At 46.9% G+C, this 17,058-nt stretch overlaps 1 protein-coding gene across 1 annotated transcript in view; it reads left to right on the plus strand.

Annotated features, from left to right (window-relative positions):
* DDR2 (discoidin domain receptor tyrosine kinase 2) overlaps nt 1-17,058 on the plus strand; it is a 1,077,249-nt gene that overhangs the window by 655,544 nt on the left and 404,647 nt on the right. The window contains exon 6 of the mRNA XM_073557968.1: nt 12,724-12,871. Coding sequence (XP_073414069.1) covers nt 12,724-12,871 — 148 coding nt within the window. The remainder of the gene's footprint in view (nt 1-12,723; nt 12,872-17,058) is intronic.

Here is a 17,058-nt window from a genome sequence, read left to right on the forward strand (position 1 = left end):
TAGCACTCTTGCAGCTGGGCAAGCGAGCTCCTGTAAGGCATATTGTGCCAATTCAGGCCAGGTGTCTAGTTTAGCTGCCCAATAGTCAAATGGGAATGCCCTGCGAGGGAGAACATCGATATGGGAGGAAAAGTAGTTTGTAACCATAGTTCACAAGTGCTGTCTCCTGTCATTTTCAATTGATGCAGTACTACCAGTCGTGTGAGCGGGACTTGAAAAATCAGTCCACAACATGGTCATGAAACCCCTGTCTCCAACGCCACTTCTGATGTGTGCACCACCAGCACCTCTTCCAAATTGCCCCCGGCCCCTACGGCTCATGTGACAACCATCACCGCTGCTGTGTGCTGGGAATGCCTCAACCAACCGGTTTACCAGAGTTGCTTGTTTGTTAGCCAATATTAGGTCAAGGTTCTCCTGTGGCATGATGTTTTGGAATTTGCCTTTATAGCATGGATCCAGGATGCTGGCCAACCAGTAGTCATCATCTTTCATCATTTTGGCAATGCGGGGGTCCCTTTTTAGGATCTGCAAGGCATAATCTGACATGTGGGCCAATGTTCCCAGTGTCAATGATGCACTGCGAGTGCTGGGTGGAGGAGCACTTTCAGGCAAATACACATCCCTCCAGTCACGTACAAACCCAGTACCAGACCTTGCCACGCCAACATTTTCTCTAGTCCCATGAGAAGCATCCTCCTCCCCTAAATAATCATCCCCATCATCATCCTCCTCCTCCTCTTCTTCCTCCACCTCGTCCACGACAGTTCCCTGAACAGACAATGGCTGACTGTCATCAAGGCTTCCCTCCTTCTCTTCCTCATCATCCTCGGCTGCAGACGCCTGCTCCTTGATGTGCGTCAAAGTTTGCATGAGCAGACGCATAAGTGGGATGCTCATGCTTATGATGGCGTCGTCTGCGTTTGCCAGCCGTGTGCATTCCTCAAAACATTGAAGGACTTTACAGAGGTCTTTCAGCTTCGACCACTGCACATTTGTCAACTCCATGTCTGCCCTCAAAGTGCCTGCCCGTGTATCCTCCCACAAATGCATTACGGCCTGCTTCTGTTCTCACAGCCGCTCAACCATGTGCAGGTTAGAGTTCCACCTTGTTGCAATGTCGATAATTAGGCGGTGCTTGGGAAGGTGGAGCAATCGCTGTAGCTTCTGCATACGACTGAAGTGTACCGGCGACCGGCTGATGTGCGAGCACAGTCTTCGAACCTTATGGAGTAGGCCTGCTAACTCCGGATAATTAGTGAGGAAGCACTGCACCACCAGGTTCAAGGTGTGAGCCAAGCAAGGTATGTGTCTGAGTTTTGAAAGGGCTATGGCTGCCACAAAATTCCGGCCGTTATCACTAACTACCTTGCCTGCCTCAAGATGTAGACTGCCCAGCCATGACTCAGTTTGTCGCTGAAACTAGTCGGCCAGTACCTCCGCCGTGTGTCTGTCGCCCAAACACATCATCTGCAACACAGCCTGCTGATGCTTTCCACTAGCTGATCGATAGTGGGACACGTTGTGTGCACCACTGTCAGCTGCGGATGCTGTGCTCGTGCAACTGCGCTCTGTGGACGAGCTTTCGCTTCTGGAGGAGGAGGAGGAGGGTCGAACGCCTACAGCCAACTGTTTCCTATACCATTGGCTAGGCAGCACTGTGCCATCACAGCAGTCCCCTGTGGACCCTGCATCCACCACATTAACCCAGTGCGCAGAGATGGACACGTAACGGCCCTGGCCATGCCTACTGCACCATGCATCAGTTGTGAGGTGCACCTTTCCACTCACTTATTGCTTGAGTGCATGGACAATGTGGTCTTTCACATGAAGGTGGAGGGCTGGGATGGCTTTGCGAGAAAAGAAGTGGCGACTGGGTAGGTCATAGCGTGGTACTGCGTAGGCCATGAGTTAGCGGAAAGCTGCACTTTCAACCAACCGATAGGGCATCATCTCTAACGAGATTAGTTTGGCAATGTGGGCGTTCAAACCCAGTGTACGCAGATGAGAGGATGAGTACTTTCTTGTCCTACTCATAGTCTCTGGTAGGGTGAGGTGGACTTGAGAGCTGCATATGGTGGAACTAACGGTGGACATGGCGGACTGAGAGAGGGTTGATGATGGTGATGGAGTTTGTGTTCTTTCTGATGGCCTAGATTCAGTCTTTCGTTGCAATAACAGTGTGATTCCCTGACTGATTTGCCCTTGCGACGACAACTCAACATTTGCTGCTGGTGGTGTGCTAACCGGTGGACTTACAGTGGGGGAAACAATGTAGCGTTGCTGACTACCTTCTTTGGGAGCAGTAGCACATGTGGTATGTGAGTTTTGGTAGTCCGTCCACGCTTGCAGGTGCATGGTGGTTAAATGTCTTAGCATGCAACTGTTATTCAAGTTTCTCAGATTTTTCCCTCGGCTAAAGGTCTTTGCGCACTTCTTACAGATAACCTTTGCCTGATCATTAGGATTTTGTTAAAAAAAGTGCCACACTGCACTCTTCCTACTATGGAAGACATTTTGAGGCCTTGCACGCTGTGCTATTTTGACCGTCTGGCCAAGCTGTCCTGCAACTCTTTTGGTTTTTGTAACCCGTTTTTGGACTGCTGCGGGCCTGCCAGATAACAGCTGTTACGATGTCGATGCCCGCTGCGGATGCTCCTCCTCCTCTTCTGAGCTATTGGCAGCGGCACCCTCTACCTCCAATGGATGCCAATCTGGGTCAACAACTGGGTCATCCATCACCTCCTCTTCAATGTCATGTGCACCTTCCTCTGTGTCACCGTGTATGGTGTATGCGGGAAGGGGCACCTGAGTTTCATCTGGGTCAGATTCTGGCTCAGTACACTGCGAGGACAATGTAGTGCTCTGAGTGAATGTACCAGCAGAATCATCTATCAGTGGCTGTGCATCAGTACACTCCATGTCAGATTCATCTTTGCCTGGGTAATTCACGATTTAACTTGATAACCCAGGCATGGTATGTGAAAACAGCTCCATGGAGTAATCTGTAGTGTGGCCTGCCGCATCCTTCAATTTTAGTTTGGGGTGAAGGACACAAGGAAAGGTGTGGTTCATGAATATGAGCCTCCAATGATGACTCAGTGCTTTTATTTTTTAAAACTTCAGAAGAGGAGGCGATAGAGCTGGAGGCTGAGTCAGCAATGAAAGCCAAAACTTGTTCTTGAAGCTCCGGCTTTAAAAGCGGTTTACCTACTCCCAGAAAAGGGAGCCTTTGAGGCCTTGTGGAGCCAGACGTTGACGCAGGCTCAACACCTCCTGCATTAGGTGCTATTTTGCTTTTGCCACTACCAGCAGATCCACCACCAACACCAACACCATCATTACCAGCTGCCAACCCCCGCCCACTTCCACGGACTCTTCCACCACACTTCCTCATTTTTGGGGAAAATGTACCCAAAAAACCACCAACTATATGGTACTGTAAAACAAGGTACAAGGTGTATATAGTAGTAGGGAGAATTGGAATCTCTGTAGACTTCAGGACACAGTTGGATTCTGTCAGGTCCTGTGTCTATAACACTGCAATGTGACCGGCAGAAATTGCCTAGTGTATGACAAACTACAAGGTGTATATAGAATTGGGCAGAATTGGAATCTCCCTAGAGTGTAGGCCTGTAAGAACGGACAAACTCCTCGGCTTTTCCATACAGAGTCACACATGTAGATAACTTCAATTTGGCCGTGATAACAGCCGTTACACGGTACTGAGAGAGGAGCGTGCACATACACCGCTGTACGGTGTATGTAAAATTGTCAAGCTCCGTGTTTTTGTATACGGACTGACACACGCTGTCTCTCTCTAGTTTTGAATGTAATCAAACAGCAAATATACTAAACTGTTTGAAAAACGGACAAAACTATAAGGTGTAGGTCTGTAAGATCGGACAAACTCCTCGACTTTTCCTTACAGAGTCACACATGTAGATAACTTCAATTTGGCCATGATAACAGCCGTTACACAGTACTGAGAGAGGAGCGTCCACATACACCGCTGTACGGTGTATGTAAAATTGTCAAGCTCAGTGTTTTTGTATACGGACTGACACACGCTGTCTCTCTCTAGTTTTCAATGTAATCAAACAGCAAATATACTAAACTGTTTGAAAAATGGACAAAACTATAAGGTGTAGGTCTGTAAGAATGGACAAACTCCTCGGCTTTTCCTTACAGAGTCACACACTTAGCTTCAATTTGGCCGTGATAACAGCTGTTACATGGTACTGTGTGAGGAGCGTACACCGCTGTACGGTGTGTGAAAAAATGAACACTCACTACCTCACCAGGACAAAACAATACAATTTAGATTGCTTTTAAAAAAGCAGTTTGAACACCAGTGTGCACACAGCAATGCAGCTAGCCTTAAAAGGCAGGCTAATCACCACCAGCGCTGCTGCACAAAAGCAAAAATCTTCACCTTTCACTGCACAGTAACTACAGTGAAAAGCGCTAGCAGCAGAAGCAGTTTTTTTTTCTTTTTGCCTTCCTAACGCCCTCCCTACAGAATCAGCAGCTGCAGCAGCTCTCCCTATTCTGAGATCAGCATGAGTAACATGGCGGTCGGTGTCCCCGCCCTTTTATACCCCCTGTGACGCCACACATAGCAAGCCAATCACTTGCATGCCCTTCTCCAAGATGGTGGTGACCGCTGCCTGTGTCATCACGTTGCCCACATTGTCCGTTCTTCCTGATTGGCTGAAAAAGGGCGCTAAAGCATCTTTTGAAACGCGACTTTGGCGCTAAAGTCGCCGACCTCCTGGCTGACCTCACGCTAAGGTCGGGTTTCGTTTCATGAAACCCGACTTTGGCGAAAGTCGGCGACTTTTTAATTTTTTCGACCCGTTTCGCTCAACTCTAGTGATGAGTATATGGCCAATGGACTATGGGATGGAGGATGTGTGATGGGTATATGGGCATGGGACTATGGGATGGAGGATATGTATGATGGGTATATGGGCACATGATTATGGAATGGAGGATATGTTATGGGTATATGGGCACGGGACTATGGAATGGAGGATGTTTCATGGGTATATGGGCACTACTGGACTATGGAATGGAGGATGTGTGATGGGTATATGGGCACTGAACTATGGGATGGAGGATGTGTGATGGGTATTTGGGCACTGAACTATGGAATGGAGGATATGTGTGATGGGTATATGGGCACTGGACTATGGAATGGAGGATATGTATGATGGGCATATGGGCATGGGACTATGGGATGGAGGATATGTATGATGGGTATATGGACATGGGACTATGGGATGGAGGATGTGTATGATCGGTATATGACCTTCCAGCAAATAGGTCATTCAGGGCCTTAGACACCCACCATGTGACCAAAACCCTGGTCACATTATGTAGCTGTAACCATCCCCATAGGTGGGCGATGTATGTGTGGTTAGCCAGTCCTGCCCAGCTCTCCGACTAACCCTGTAAGCCTCCCTTTATAAACTAAACAAACATTTGTGGAACTACAAGTCCCAGGGCAATATTACTAGCTTACAGCGCAGAGGACCTCCTCTGCAACAAATACCGGCCATTTACAATAATGCCGGTCACTGTCTCACCATCACTGTTACGCGTCTATGCATATCCTGAAGAGCACATACAGCGCCCACTAGCTGTAAGAGGGGTTACTGCCTCACATACCCCCCTCTGTTCAAACTTGTAGGGTTGAACACTTGTCACACACCAGGGGTCTTGAGACAGGTCACGCACGTCACCTTGTCCTACCAGTCGAGAGAACTGTCTCAGTTGGCTTTGAGCGCCATTCATCATCACCCCCTTGCTAGGCCTCCCCCACCCTAGTGGTCAATATGTAGGCCTTGAGCTTTGGCCCTTAAGTCACAGTCTGTGTCACCACACCCTTTTTAGTCTCATTTCTCAAGTACGCCCCATCACCCCGACCTTTCTCTACATGGCCGCCACCCACGGTTGGTGCGGTCATAAGTCTCACTTACAGTCGAGCCTACAGTCTGGTCTGATTCTGACCCATCTAGTACATCACAGGGACTACTGTCCAGGTCCCTCAGCCTTGTACTGAGAGTAGAACTGCCACTTGCAGATTCTCGGCATCCTTGTCTTGCTGAATTACCAAGGCGTGTTCTTGCTGCCTGTCTTTAGCTAACAGCACTTCCATTATTTGCAGGGTCCCTTCTGTTCCCTTTACCTTAGGTTGAAGGCTGTCGCTATCTTATGTTCTGCAGCTGTTTATTAATCTACAGTCTATCCCGCCTTAGCGGATCTATTTCCCTCAGGTATGTCACCCGATATTCAGGGAGCATTCGGATATTTTTAAGGCTTTCCACTGAGCCCACAATGACAAATGGAACCATCCCATCTTCACCAGCTACCCTTCGCCTTCAGCTTGAATCTTCATTTTCAACACACTGGATCTATTCACGAGTTCCTGAATAACCTTTCCAAGTCTCCCAATGACTTTCCTCACCAGATTTCTGGGCGCTTGAATGATGTCTTCCACAAAGCCCAGCTGACTATGAGCTTTCCTGGCATGCTCCAAACGTTGAGCGGCTTCCTTATACCTCAACTGGATTATCTGTTTCGTGCGGAGGCATTGTAGATGCATATCCCTCAGAATAGCCACCCGCTTCACTGTGACTTCCCTAGTCGACAGTATCACCAACTGTTTCGGCTCTGATGCACAGTTAACACTACATGCTTCTACTGCCTATCTAAAGATCTCATGCGCAGCCTCATTGGCACAGGCTTCCTGTACTTCTTTGGGTACCTCTACCATGCACTAGAAGAGTGAGGTCTCACTCTCTTCATGGACGAACGGCTGCTGCTTTGCCTAGGACATTCCCATCAAGACATCTGCCACGACTGGATGACTGTCTTGTTCAGCTCTTGGCGCAAACTCTTCCTGAGCTTTACACTGTTCAAGACCCCTTGCCAAGATGGGCATTTTCAGCTCCGCCTTGTTACCACTCTGGCACTGCCGCTGTAAGTCTGTGACCACCAACTTGTTCTCTTGCAGAAGACCTCCTAATGCTTCTTTGAGCACCTCCATATCTTCTAATATGGCCTTGTTCTCGGTTTGACACGTTAACAGGTGACCTCTGAGCTCAGAGACTTCCTTCTCCAGCTCATCCACTCTGTGCTCAGCTGCTTGTCTCAGGACCCTTTCTCATTTGACATGCTCTTTCACTGTCTCTTTAAGCAGCTCTTTTTCATGATCCTGTTTTCTTTTGGCCAGCATGTGTCGCACAATCACTTCTTTAAGTATATTTTCAGATGGGCCATCTTGCCCACCCACACTCTGCCGCTTCAGAGTTCTACCTGTTCCTTCATCAACAGATTCCACTTTCTCTGAGGTCTTCTGTTTATCACCTTCTACTGCCTCTAGGGTCTCTGCTAGGCTCTCTGAAGAATCACTGTTCTTGCTCCCAGCCTCCAAAACCGCATTTTCCTCATCTTTCTGTTCTTGCGCTTCCTTATTGCTAATCTGAGCTTTGACTGCCAAGAGCTCAGAATCAAGACAACGCACCTGATCCAGCGGCATGGAGTTGGCAACTTCCATGCTCGACACTTTCAACCTCTTTTGAGGCTCTGCCCGATCACCCTTAGGTACCTCTCGAATCTCTTCAGTGGCAGATTTCTCACAACTTGACCAACAGCACAAGTCACTGCTTTTTCTTTTCTGTATCCTCAAAGGATGCAACTTGTTCAGCCCCTTTTCGCCCTTTACGTCTCCGGCGACGAGAGAAAGACTTGCCATTTGTACTTGAGTCTGCTTTACTGCATTCTTTTCCGCTTGCATCACCGTCTGAATAGGAGTCACCACCACTCGATCGGTCATCCTGGAACCAGCAGTCTAACGGTGATACTTTCTGGTATGGCTGCCATAGTCATGTCGCTAAGTTGGTCCTGTCCACCATTTGCATTGGTCATGCCTAAACTTAGGACATTCAACTCTAGCGGGCGCATTTTCCATATTATTACCTCCTATACATATTAACTCTACACACCCTTTTTCCTTTATCCACCAGTCCCACAGGGCCTCCAACTCCCGATCTATTACCATATTACATAGCTAGTCCGGGACTACCGTCACTTCATGGTACATGGACACCTCAGTCACGTCAATGCAGGGGTAGGCTGTCAAAGGTCTTTATCGTCCCCACCAGAGTCATTCACTCTCATCCCCATCCCAGGTGACACAGAATGTTCAGGAGGGGTCCTCAGCACAGACACCTGACACCCTGGGTCTATCACTCCCATCACCTGTTCTCCATCCAGCCAGAAGGGGCAATGTAATGTCAGTTCACCGACCAAGCAATCCACAGTATAGCATGGACTTTGCTGTTCCTGGCTATAGACCCATGGCGAATTTGCCACCGCCCCTTTTTGCCACCACCCCCTTTTGGGACTCCACCCATTTTTGTGCAACTACTACCTTTGTGGATACCACCCCTTTGGGACTCCAACTCTTTTTGGGCAACCATCCCTGTTTGGGTTACCACCCCTATTTGCGACTCCACCCCTTTTTGGGCAACCATCCCTGTTTGGGTCACTGCACCCTTTTGGGACACCACCCCTTTTAGGGACACCACCCCTCTCTGGGGAACACCCCGTGGACTCCCCCATGGCCTTCTTAGGCCCCAGTTCACACAGAACACATGTCTCTCTGGGCTTGTACTGGCCCTTTAAGAGTTTGTACGACCTGGTCCACACTGTCCTCTTATGACACCTCTGAAGCTCTGGTAGCTTCCACTGCAGCGCTTCTTGCTGCTGCTACTGCAGCTCCTGCAGAACCTCTTTCTGCAACTGCAGCTCCTCTCCGCAAGGCTCTGCACTGCTCCACACTGCAGACTTCGTGGACCCAGTGATCCACAGCAAATTTTCATAACCCTGCCAAGTTACCCCCAGAAGATTGTAGTTCTCGTGGACCCATCAATTCACAGCAAACTTTGTAACCCCACCGAGTTACAGCCAGATGCTTGTAATCTTCATGGCCCTGCCAAACCACAGCAAGCTGTCCTGAAAAAAATGTCATGCTTCCTAGACTGTGCCTGCATTCTCCACCATATGTAAGACAGTGCTTACTGCTTGTGTTGTGGGAGACTCACTTAGCAACGGGATTAAGGCATGTTTTTCTCACAAAACCGTCTATTTGGTTTATTATGCACTCATAAACCACTTGAAGCCATGTTAAATATCACAGGCATAACACATAGTCCACAGCACTTCATAGTATACGGCTTTAACTCACAGTCCCTAAGCATGCCAGACTTCTTTGTCCGGTTACCGTGGGCGACTGCACGCCAAACAGTTAATTAATGCCCATGGAACACAACAGGCACCAACAGATGACATTAACTTGTAGTCTCTAAGCATGCTGGACCTTACTCCATCCAGTTACCATGGGTGACCACATAGTTCATTAACATCTATGGAACACAACAAGCACCAACAGTCTGTTCCAATGGTAGATACTTGTTTGCCCATAACCCCCTTGTCTGGAATTACCTTACAGGAGCTCCTGCTCCACATGCTGACTCCTCATCAGTCCTCTCTCCTGGGGAAACTGCCTTACTGGGATCACTGTCCTTGCGATCAGGGCACTCCCAACAGTTCCAGACCTTCAGAAGGTCAGTAGCTTCCTCAACACAGTGCTGTCACAGGCTCTGCAAACACATGGTCTCACACTGTGCTGTTCAGGAATCCAGTACCCACATGGGACCTTCCAGCACAGTGACCAGGTACGTGGCCTCTCCGTGTGCTATTTAGGACATCCATTCACTCATAGGACCACCTAACAATCAGGCCTTCAGGTCCATGGCCTCACCATGTGCTCCGGTCCTTCTCCCAAGGACCTTCCAAAACACAGGTCATCCAGGACCTTACACACCCACCATGTGACCCAAACCCTGGTCACATTATGTAGCTGTAACCACCCCCTTATTTGGGCAGTGTATGTGTGGTTAGACAGTCCTGCACAGCTCTCCGACTAACCCTTTAAGCCTCCCTTTATAAACTAAACAAACACTTGTAGAACTACAAGTCCCAGAGCAACATTACTGGCTTACAGCGCAGAGGACCTCCTCTGCGACACATAGCGTCCATTTACAATAATGCTGCTCACTGTTTCACCATCATAGTTACGCCTCCATGCATATCCTGAGGAGCACATACAGCGCCACCTAGCTGTAAAAGGGGTCACTGCCTCACAATATTTATACTGTATATTTATATGTATATATATATATAATATATACATGTAATAGCAAGCCCGAGGTTTAGTAATGAACAGGTGTCAGCCAGATACCCTCATTAATAAAATGGTACATAAAGAGTTAAAGACTCATACACACACACCCAAAATCTGCGTGAAACACAATATCTGTTTATTTAAAAAAATATAGAAAAAAAATTGCGTGGGCTCCAGCGTAATTTTCATAACCAGCAGAGGGAAAGTTGATGGCTGAGGGCTGATGTTAATATTCTGAGAAGGATCCAATAGCCATAAAGGTTCCCAGGCTATTAATATCAGCTCACAGAGGTTTGCTTAGCTTTTACTGGTTATTTTACAGGTGAACCCCAGAAAAAAATTGACATGGAGTCCCCCTATAAAAATCAAACCAGCAAAGGCTAGTCAGACAGCTGCAGGCTGATATTAATAGCCTGGGAAGGGACCATGGATATTGGGACCCCAGGCTAAAAACATCAGCTCTCAGCCACCCCAGAAATGGTGCATCTTATAAATGCGCCAATTTTGGCACAGCCTTACTCTTCCCTCTTGCCCTACAGTGGTGGCAAGTGGGGTAATATTTGTGGGGTTGATGTCACCTTTGTATTGTCCGGTGACCTCAAGCCCATGGATTAGTAATGGAGAAGCATCTATAAGACACCTATCCATTACTAATCCTATAGTTATATGGTAAAGAAAGACAAAGCCAGAATAAAGTCCTTTATAGGAAATAATCACACAGACTCCTTTAATAATCTTATTGAAACTATACTTACTGCATCGCCTAATCCCCAATTCCTTTATCTCCTGCAACAAAAATAAAATAATAAACCAACATTTAATGCTCCCTGTCCGACGTAGTCCATTTACCGAGTGTCCCACGATGATCTCACGTGTAGAACAGTCACATCGGGCGATGTGACTGCTCTACCCGGCCTACACTGACAGGAGGTAATCCCTCCTGTAGTGTATCACTGCACTGCCGTGAGAGTTCACTGGAGTTCATTACTCTGGTGCTCTCACGGCACTACCACTGTGTGAGAACTTTCTCACGCAGCAGTGCCGTAAACAGCAGCGGAACAGATTAGCTGACACATTGCTTAATTACCTGAACTTTGGCTAACAGGGAGTATATGTTGGTTTATTATTTTACGTTGTTTCTAGGAGACTAGGGCATCAGGGATTTGGTGTGAGGTGAGTACAATTGGTTTTTATTTTTATGTGAATATGTATGTAATTTTACTTTTTTTTAACAGTGAACACAGGCGCCGGCAGATGATACTACTCTTCCATCAGTGGCACCTGCTGTCACTGTTATCAGTGACACCAGATATAGGCGGATGGGAGCAGTAATCTCATTGGGCCAAGTCTGCTTTTTTACCGCAGGTCACCATTGCGGGTCATAGTCAGCCGTGGAATCATGTTGAGATCTGACAGCATGACCCCGCAGCGCTGTGACCGACAGTACCGGAGGTAGCATTACCGCACACAGCTGCAAACATCTGCACACACAGACACCCGCATACACAGACACCCGCATACACCCGCAGACACCCACACACAGACACAGCATGTGATGCACATGGCGGCGCCAGAACTGATTTAGACCTGATGATGCTGTGCGGCCAGCCAATCACTGTAATGCCACAACCAACATCGCTGCGGCATTACAGTGTGTGGCAGACAATCCCTGCATGTTCATTGGCTCTTTAAAGAGCGCCAAACATGCAGGGCAGGGACCCAAGCTCCCACCGAGTAACCCCGGAAATACTTGGCGAGCTCCGAGCATCGCGAGCACAGTGATGCTCGGGCGAGCACCGAATAGTGACGAGTGTGCTCGCTCATCAAGGTGCCATCACTTTCAGGCATGACTGTAAATACCACTGCATTAAAGGAGTTTCCGGACTTGTAAGAAAAGTCTTCAGGCACTCTATGTGACGTCAGACTTCTGAATTCTCACAGCGTGCATACTGCATGCTGTCAATATTCTCTGGTGTTGCCGATAAGAACATGCGATTTGCATACTTCCAGTCACATTCTGACTAGACATGCTCGGCCTTGCTCACTTCTCTTGTATTGAAAGGCCAAGCATGTCATCAGCACATCATCGCATGTATGCAGAGTGCATTACTTGAAGTCATATAACCGTCCACTCTCACATGCATTACCAATGAATTCTTTGGTGACTTTTGTGATGCACACACTGTAAGAATTCAGGAGTCTGCAGTTACATATTTTATTAAAAGACCAAATGACCCCTTTATGGTCGATTTGAAGTAAGACTTTAGTGCACAAGGACAACCGCAAAGAACTGTTGAGCTGATCTTCCTAATCTGTAAAGCATCACATAATCATGTTTTGCTGCCACACTGCTTCCAGATAGTTCTATAATAGCAACAGACCAAATGCAGATGCTGCTTTTACATGAGCAAACTATGTAATCCCTGTATAGATAAATGTTCTTATTAAAAAAAACTGTATTCTTTCAGGTTCTTGAAGGAAATATCAACCCTTATGACATAGTATTAAAGGATCTGGAGCCTCCTATAATTGCCAGATTTTTACGCTTCATTCCAGTGACTGACCATTCGATGAACGTGTGCTTACGAGTGGAGCTGTATGGCTGTGCTTGGCTGGGTAAGAGTTTATGGTATAATTATTTACTAGTTACTAATCTTCTAATATTACTATAGTAATTATGTTTTATTTTCTTAGCTTTTGAGCCTCAGTTTGCTATATGTGTTAAAAATGCGAAGCAGAGATCTTCAAAATGATGGAAAAATGGGGGTGAGGTTCACACAGGTACCTAATGGCTTCTTTATATTGAGCTCTACTTCTCCAACATTTTTTTAGGGTGAAAATTGATCCAATACTGATAATCAAGAACCTGAATGCTACTGCTACATTAAAGGATTGTTCACTAAAAATCCCCAAATTCGGGTTATTATATAGAAACAAACTGGGTTATACTCACTTTTCCCAGGTCCATCAGCGAGTCTTGCTACTGCTTCCGGTGTTTGGCTTTGGCTGTGGCCTGACATCACAATGACAGAGCCACTGCCAGACAGTGAGCTCAGCATTTCTAAGAGGGATATTCACATTGTCATGCCGGCTTCGGACGCTGTTCACACTGGTGAGTCTGTTGTGCAGTCTTAATTCCCCGTCACGCACAGCGAGATCGCCAGGCGAGATTGCTGATTTTGTGACGCCACAGCGATCTCGCCAGCGAAATCTCTGTGTGTGACATGTATCAGTGACCGGCCCACCTGCCGGGTATCGCTGATCGCGCTCGAACGTCCTGGGCCGTTTTTTGATCGTTGGTCTCCCGCTGGCCAGCACGCATCGTTGCGTGTGGCACCGGGAGAGCAACGATCAGCGACGTTTGGAGCTTGTTTTCAATGCAAACAGCGGCGCGGCTCTTAGATACTCGCTGTTTGCATTGAAAACCAGCTTGCTCGCTGGTCCTGATCGCTGGTGGGTCTATGTGACAGCTCACCAGCGATCAGCTAACTATGTCCCAGCGATCCCATCCACGTTGGATCGTTGGTGGGATCGCTGGGACATTACACCTTCCTGTTGCTTATCCTGAGTTTGGGCATCGGCAGTGGTTTGTTCACTTATTTTCAGCTTGGCAGGAGTTAATTTTTTGATTAGTGGTTGAGGCTGCTGGGAACGCCTTCTCTCTTTTAGTATGGCTCAGAACATTCCTGAATGCCGATGTAAGGTTCGGCCAGGGTGGTAGTCATGGCTGAGTACTTCCGCTCCATCACACCCTGACCTCCCCTCACATAAATATAGTGCCCCTTAGTCAGCATACCTGTGTCTTCAGGTCCAGGATCATCAGGTTCTCTTCTGCTCCACTGAATGCTGTCTGCAGATGATTTCACAAAAATTGAGACACAGTCCATTTCAACTTGAAACTGAACATCTTTACTTTTTCCGTTTCTCAGCACATCCAAGTATTTCACAGCATTAACCACAGGTTGCACATCACATGTATCTTCATCTTTCCCTGCACTACTTGCCACGTCCTCCAGTACATTACAGGGTAAAAGTGCCTTTGACAGTACCGCAGCGTCCTCCTTGTCCAGACTCACTGTATTTGGGGATCCCCTCGTCCGTTTTGCCCCGGATCGGATGGCATCAACCCACGCAATGACCTGCCTCATATTGGACAATCTGCGCCCTGTACTCTTCCCAGACTGCTTTCTCTCTTCTGTTCCAAACTGCTGCAACACTGATACTTAATACTTTTCTTCTGTCCTAAGGATCCCCGGATAGCTGGGCTTCACTGCTTCCTAAACATTACAGGTCTGCTGCGGCATCCTGGGCCTATAACTCATGTGGACGGTTTGGGCGCCCGTGCCCTTCTGCCTTTCCTAACATTGTGCACTTACTTACTATACAGTAGCCCTTCCTATAGTTAACTATTTCCTATACTAAACTACATCCTAACTGTAACTACGTTTACTATGATGCCCCAATCTAGTGACCAATATTATAACTGCACATACCCTACACATAGCAGCACAAAGGAACATCTTATCAAATATACATTTAGCAAGAAACGGTAATACACATAATAGTGTAGCAGTACCATTACATAGAAACGATAATACACAAAATCACGTAGTAGTACCATTATATTGAAACAATTATACATACACTTATGATACACTATAACATACGGCAGCAGGACGAATGAGAAAGGAGAGGTATAACAGTAATATAGTATGCCCCTTACATCGACTATAGCACTTGCATGTCTCTTGCATACTGGTCCAGTGTTGGAGTAGCTGTTGATATTCAAGTCTTTATTTTGGAGTTTGATGAGGTATGCTTTGTTGTTTGTACAGTTCCCTAATAATATTGTGTTCCCCTCACACACATATTGAGTCATCTTGTTAATTTGCTTTGTGGTGCAGGAGGTTGGACCAGATGGCCCAGGAGGTCCCTTCCAACTCTACGATTCTATGATTCTATACTTTATTCCCTGTTGTTCTTTACCTGTGGTTTCCTCTACTGTTCACCTCCTGGGGTGGGGGTTGGGGGATTAGCTCAGGGCTAAACAGGAGATAGGGACAAGTTGATGACTTGGGCTTCACTATCATCAAGGGTACCCCCAAGTTAAGGAAAGATAGGGCTCCTCCTAGTCTGAGGGGCAGTTCAGGGGTCCAGGTTCCTCATCTGCTGTTTTCCCATTGCTCCCCATGACATTATAGTCAGCCCAAAACTTTACCTTTCATGGATCCCATAGCTTCCCTTACTATACAGTTGGAGGCTCTGTCTATCCAGGTTACAAAGGTTAAAGGGGCACTTCAGCAACAGGCCTTGTCAGCTTCTGCGGTGCAGTCCGAGTCATCGACTAGGTCATGTGAACCAAAATTGACCTTTCCAGAGCGGTTTTCAGGAGATTGCAGTAAGTTAGTTTCTTTCCATGAATCCTGCAAACTGTATTTCCATCTGCATCCTCTCTCTTCTGGGGGGTGGCTCAGCGTGTGGGTATAGTGGTCTCATTGTTAAGTGGGAACCCACAAGCATGGGCTTTTTCTCCACTCTCCAATTCTCCTGCATTTGAATCAGTGGACGCTTTTCTTTCTTTATTCACTTGGCCTCATGTATGACGATCCTGATAAACTGGCTTTGGCCGAGTCCAAGATTCGTTCACTCATTCACGGGAACTGGCTGACCGAAGATTATTGTGCTGAATTTCGCCGCTGGTCCGTGGATACTCAGTGGAACGACCCTGTTTTTAGGAGTCAGTTTTTGCAGGGGGTTTCTGAGAGAATCAAGAAGGTTTTGGTGATGTATGAGACTCCCGCCTCTCTGAAGGTTGCCATGGCACTTGTAGTCTGTTTTGACCGCCATTTTCGTCAAAGATCTCAGGAGACCAAATAGGTATGGGAGGGGCAGCAACATCTATAGCAGTCCTGGATTAAAAACACATGTGACATACACAAATGTGAACAAGTCGGTCAGACAGTGTTCACACCACCCACTGACTGAAACACAACAAGAAAGCATAGAATAACAAATGTGCAAAAATACCCTGCAGTAAAAAATATGACAATAATCAGCAAGTGCTGGTAAAAAGATGACAACAAATACAGGGTGTTAAGTCGATACTTTTTTTGCAAAAAAGTGTATACCAAGCCACTCCACCTCGTCAAGGTAACCCTTAATGGAGCAGTCCCTATCTAATGTATTTAAAACCTGAACATATGAACAGTGTCTAAATGAACAGGATTAAGACAGGCGCTTCCTAGTATGGGCACGTGGTGTAAGACGGCTCTTTATGTGCATGTCACACAAGAGAGGGGTGGGGTCTCTCAAACCATGCAAAAGCAAGGATAAAAATGGATTAAAAACACATGTGACATGCACAAATGTGAACAAGTCGGTCAGACAGTGTTCACACCACCCACTGACTGAAACACAAAAAGAAAGCACAGAATAACAAATGTGCAAAAATACCCTGCAGTAAAAAATATGACAATAATCAGCAAGTGCTGGTAAAAAGATGACAACAAATACAGGGTATTTAGTCGATACTTTTTTTGCAAAAAAGTGTATACCAAGCCACTCCACCTCGTCAAGGTAACCCTTAAAGGAGCAGTCCCTATCTAATGTATTTAAAACATGAACATATGAACAGTGTCTAAATGAACAGGATTAAGACAGGCGCTTCCTAGTATGGGCACGTGGTGTAAGACGGCTCTTTATGTGCATGTCACACAAGAGAGGGGTGGGGTCTCTCAAACAATGCAAAAGCAAGGATAAAAATGGATTTAAAACACATGTGACATGCACAAATATGAACAAGT

The sequence above is a fragment of the Dendrobates tinctorius genome, unplaced genomic scaffold, assembly GCF_039654945.1.
Source record: "Dendrobates tinctorius isolate UK_male_01 unplaced genomic scaffold, ASM3965494v1 ptg000012l, whole genome shotgun sequence".
Taxonomy (NCBI): Eukaryota; Metazoa; Chordata; class Amphibia; order Anura; family Dendrobatidae; genus Dendrobates; species Dendrobates tinctorius.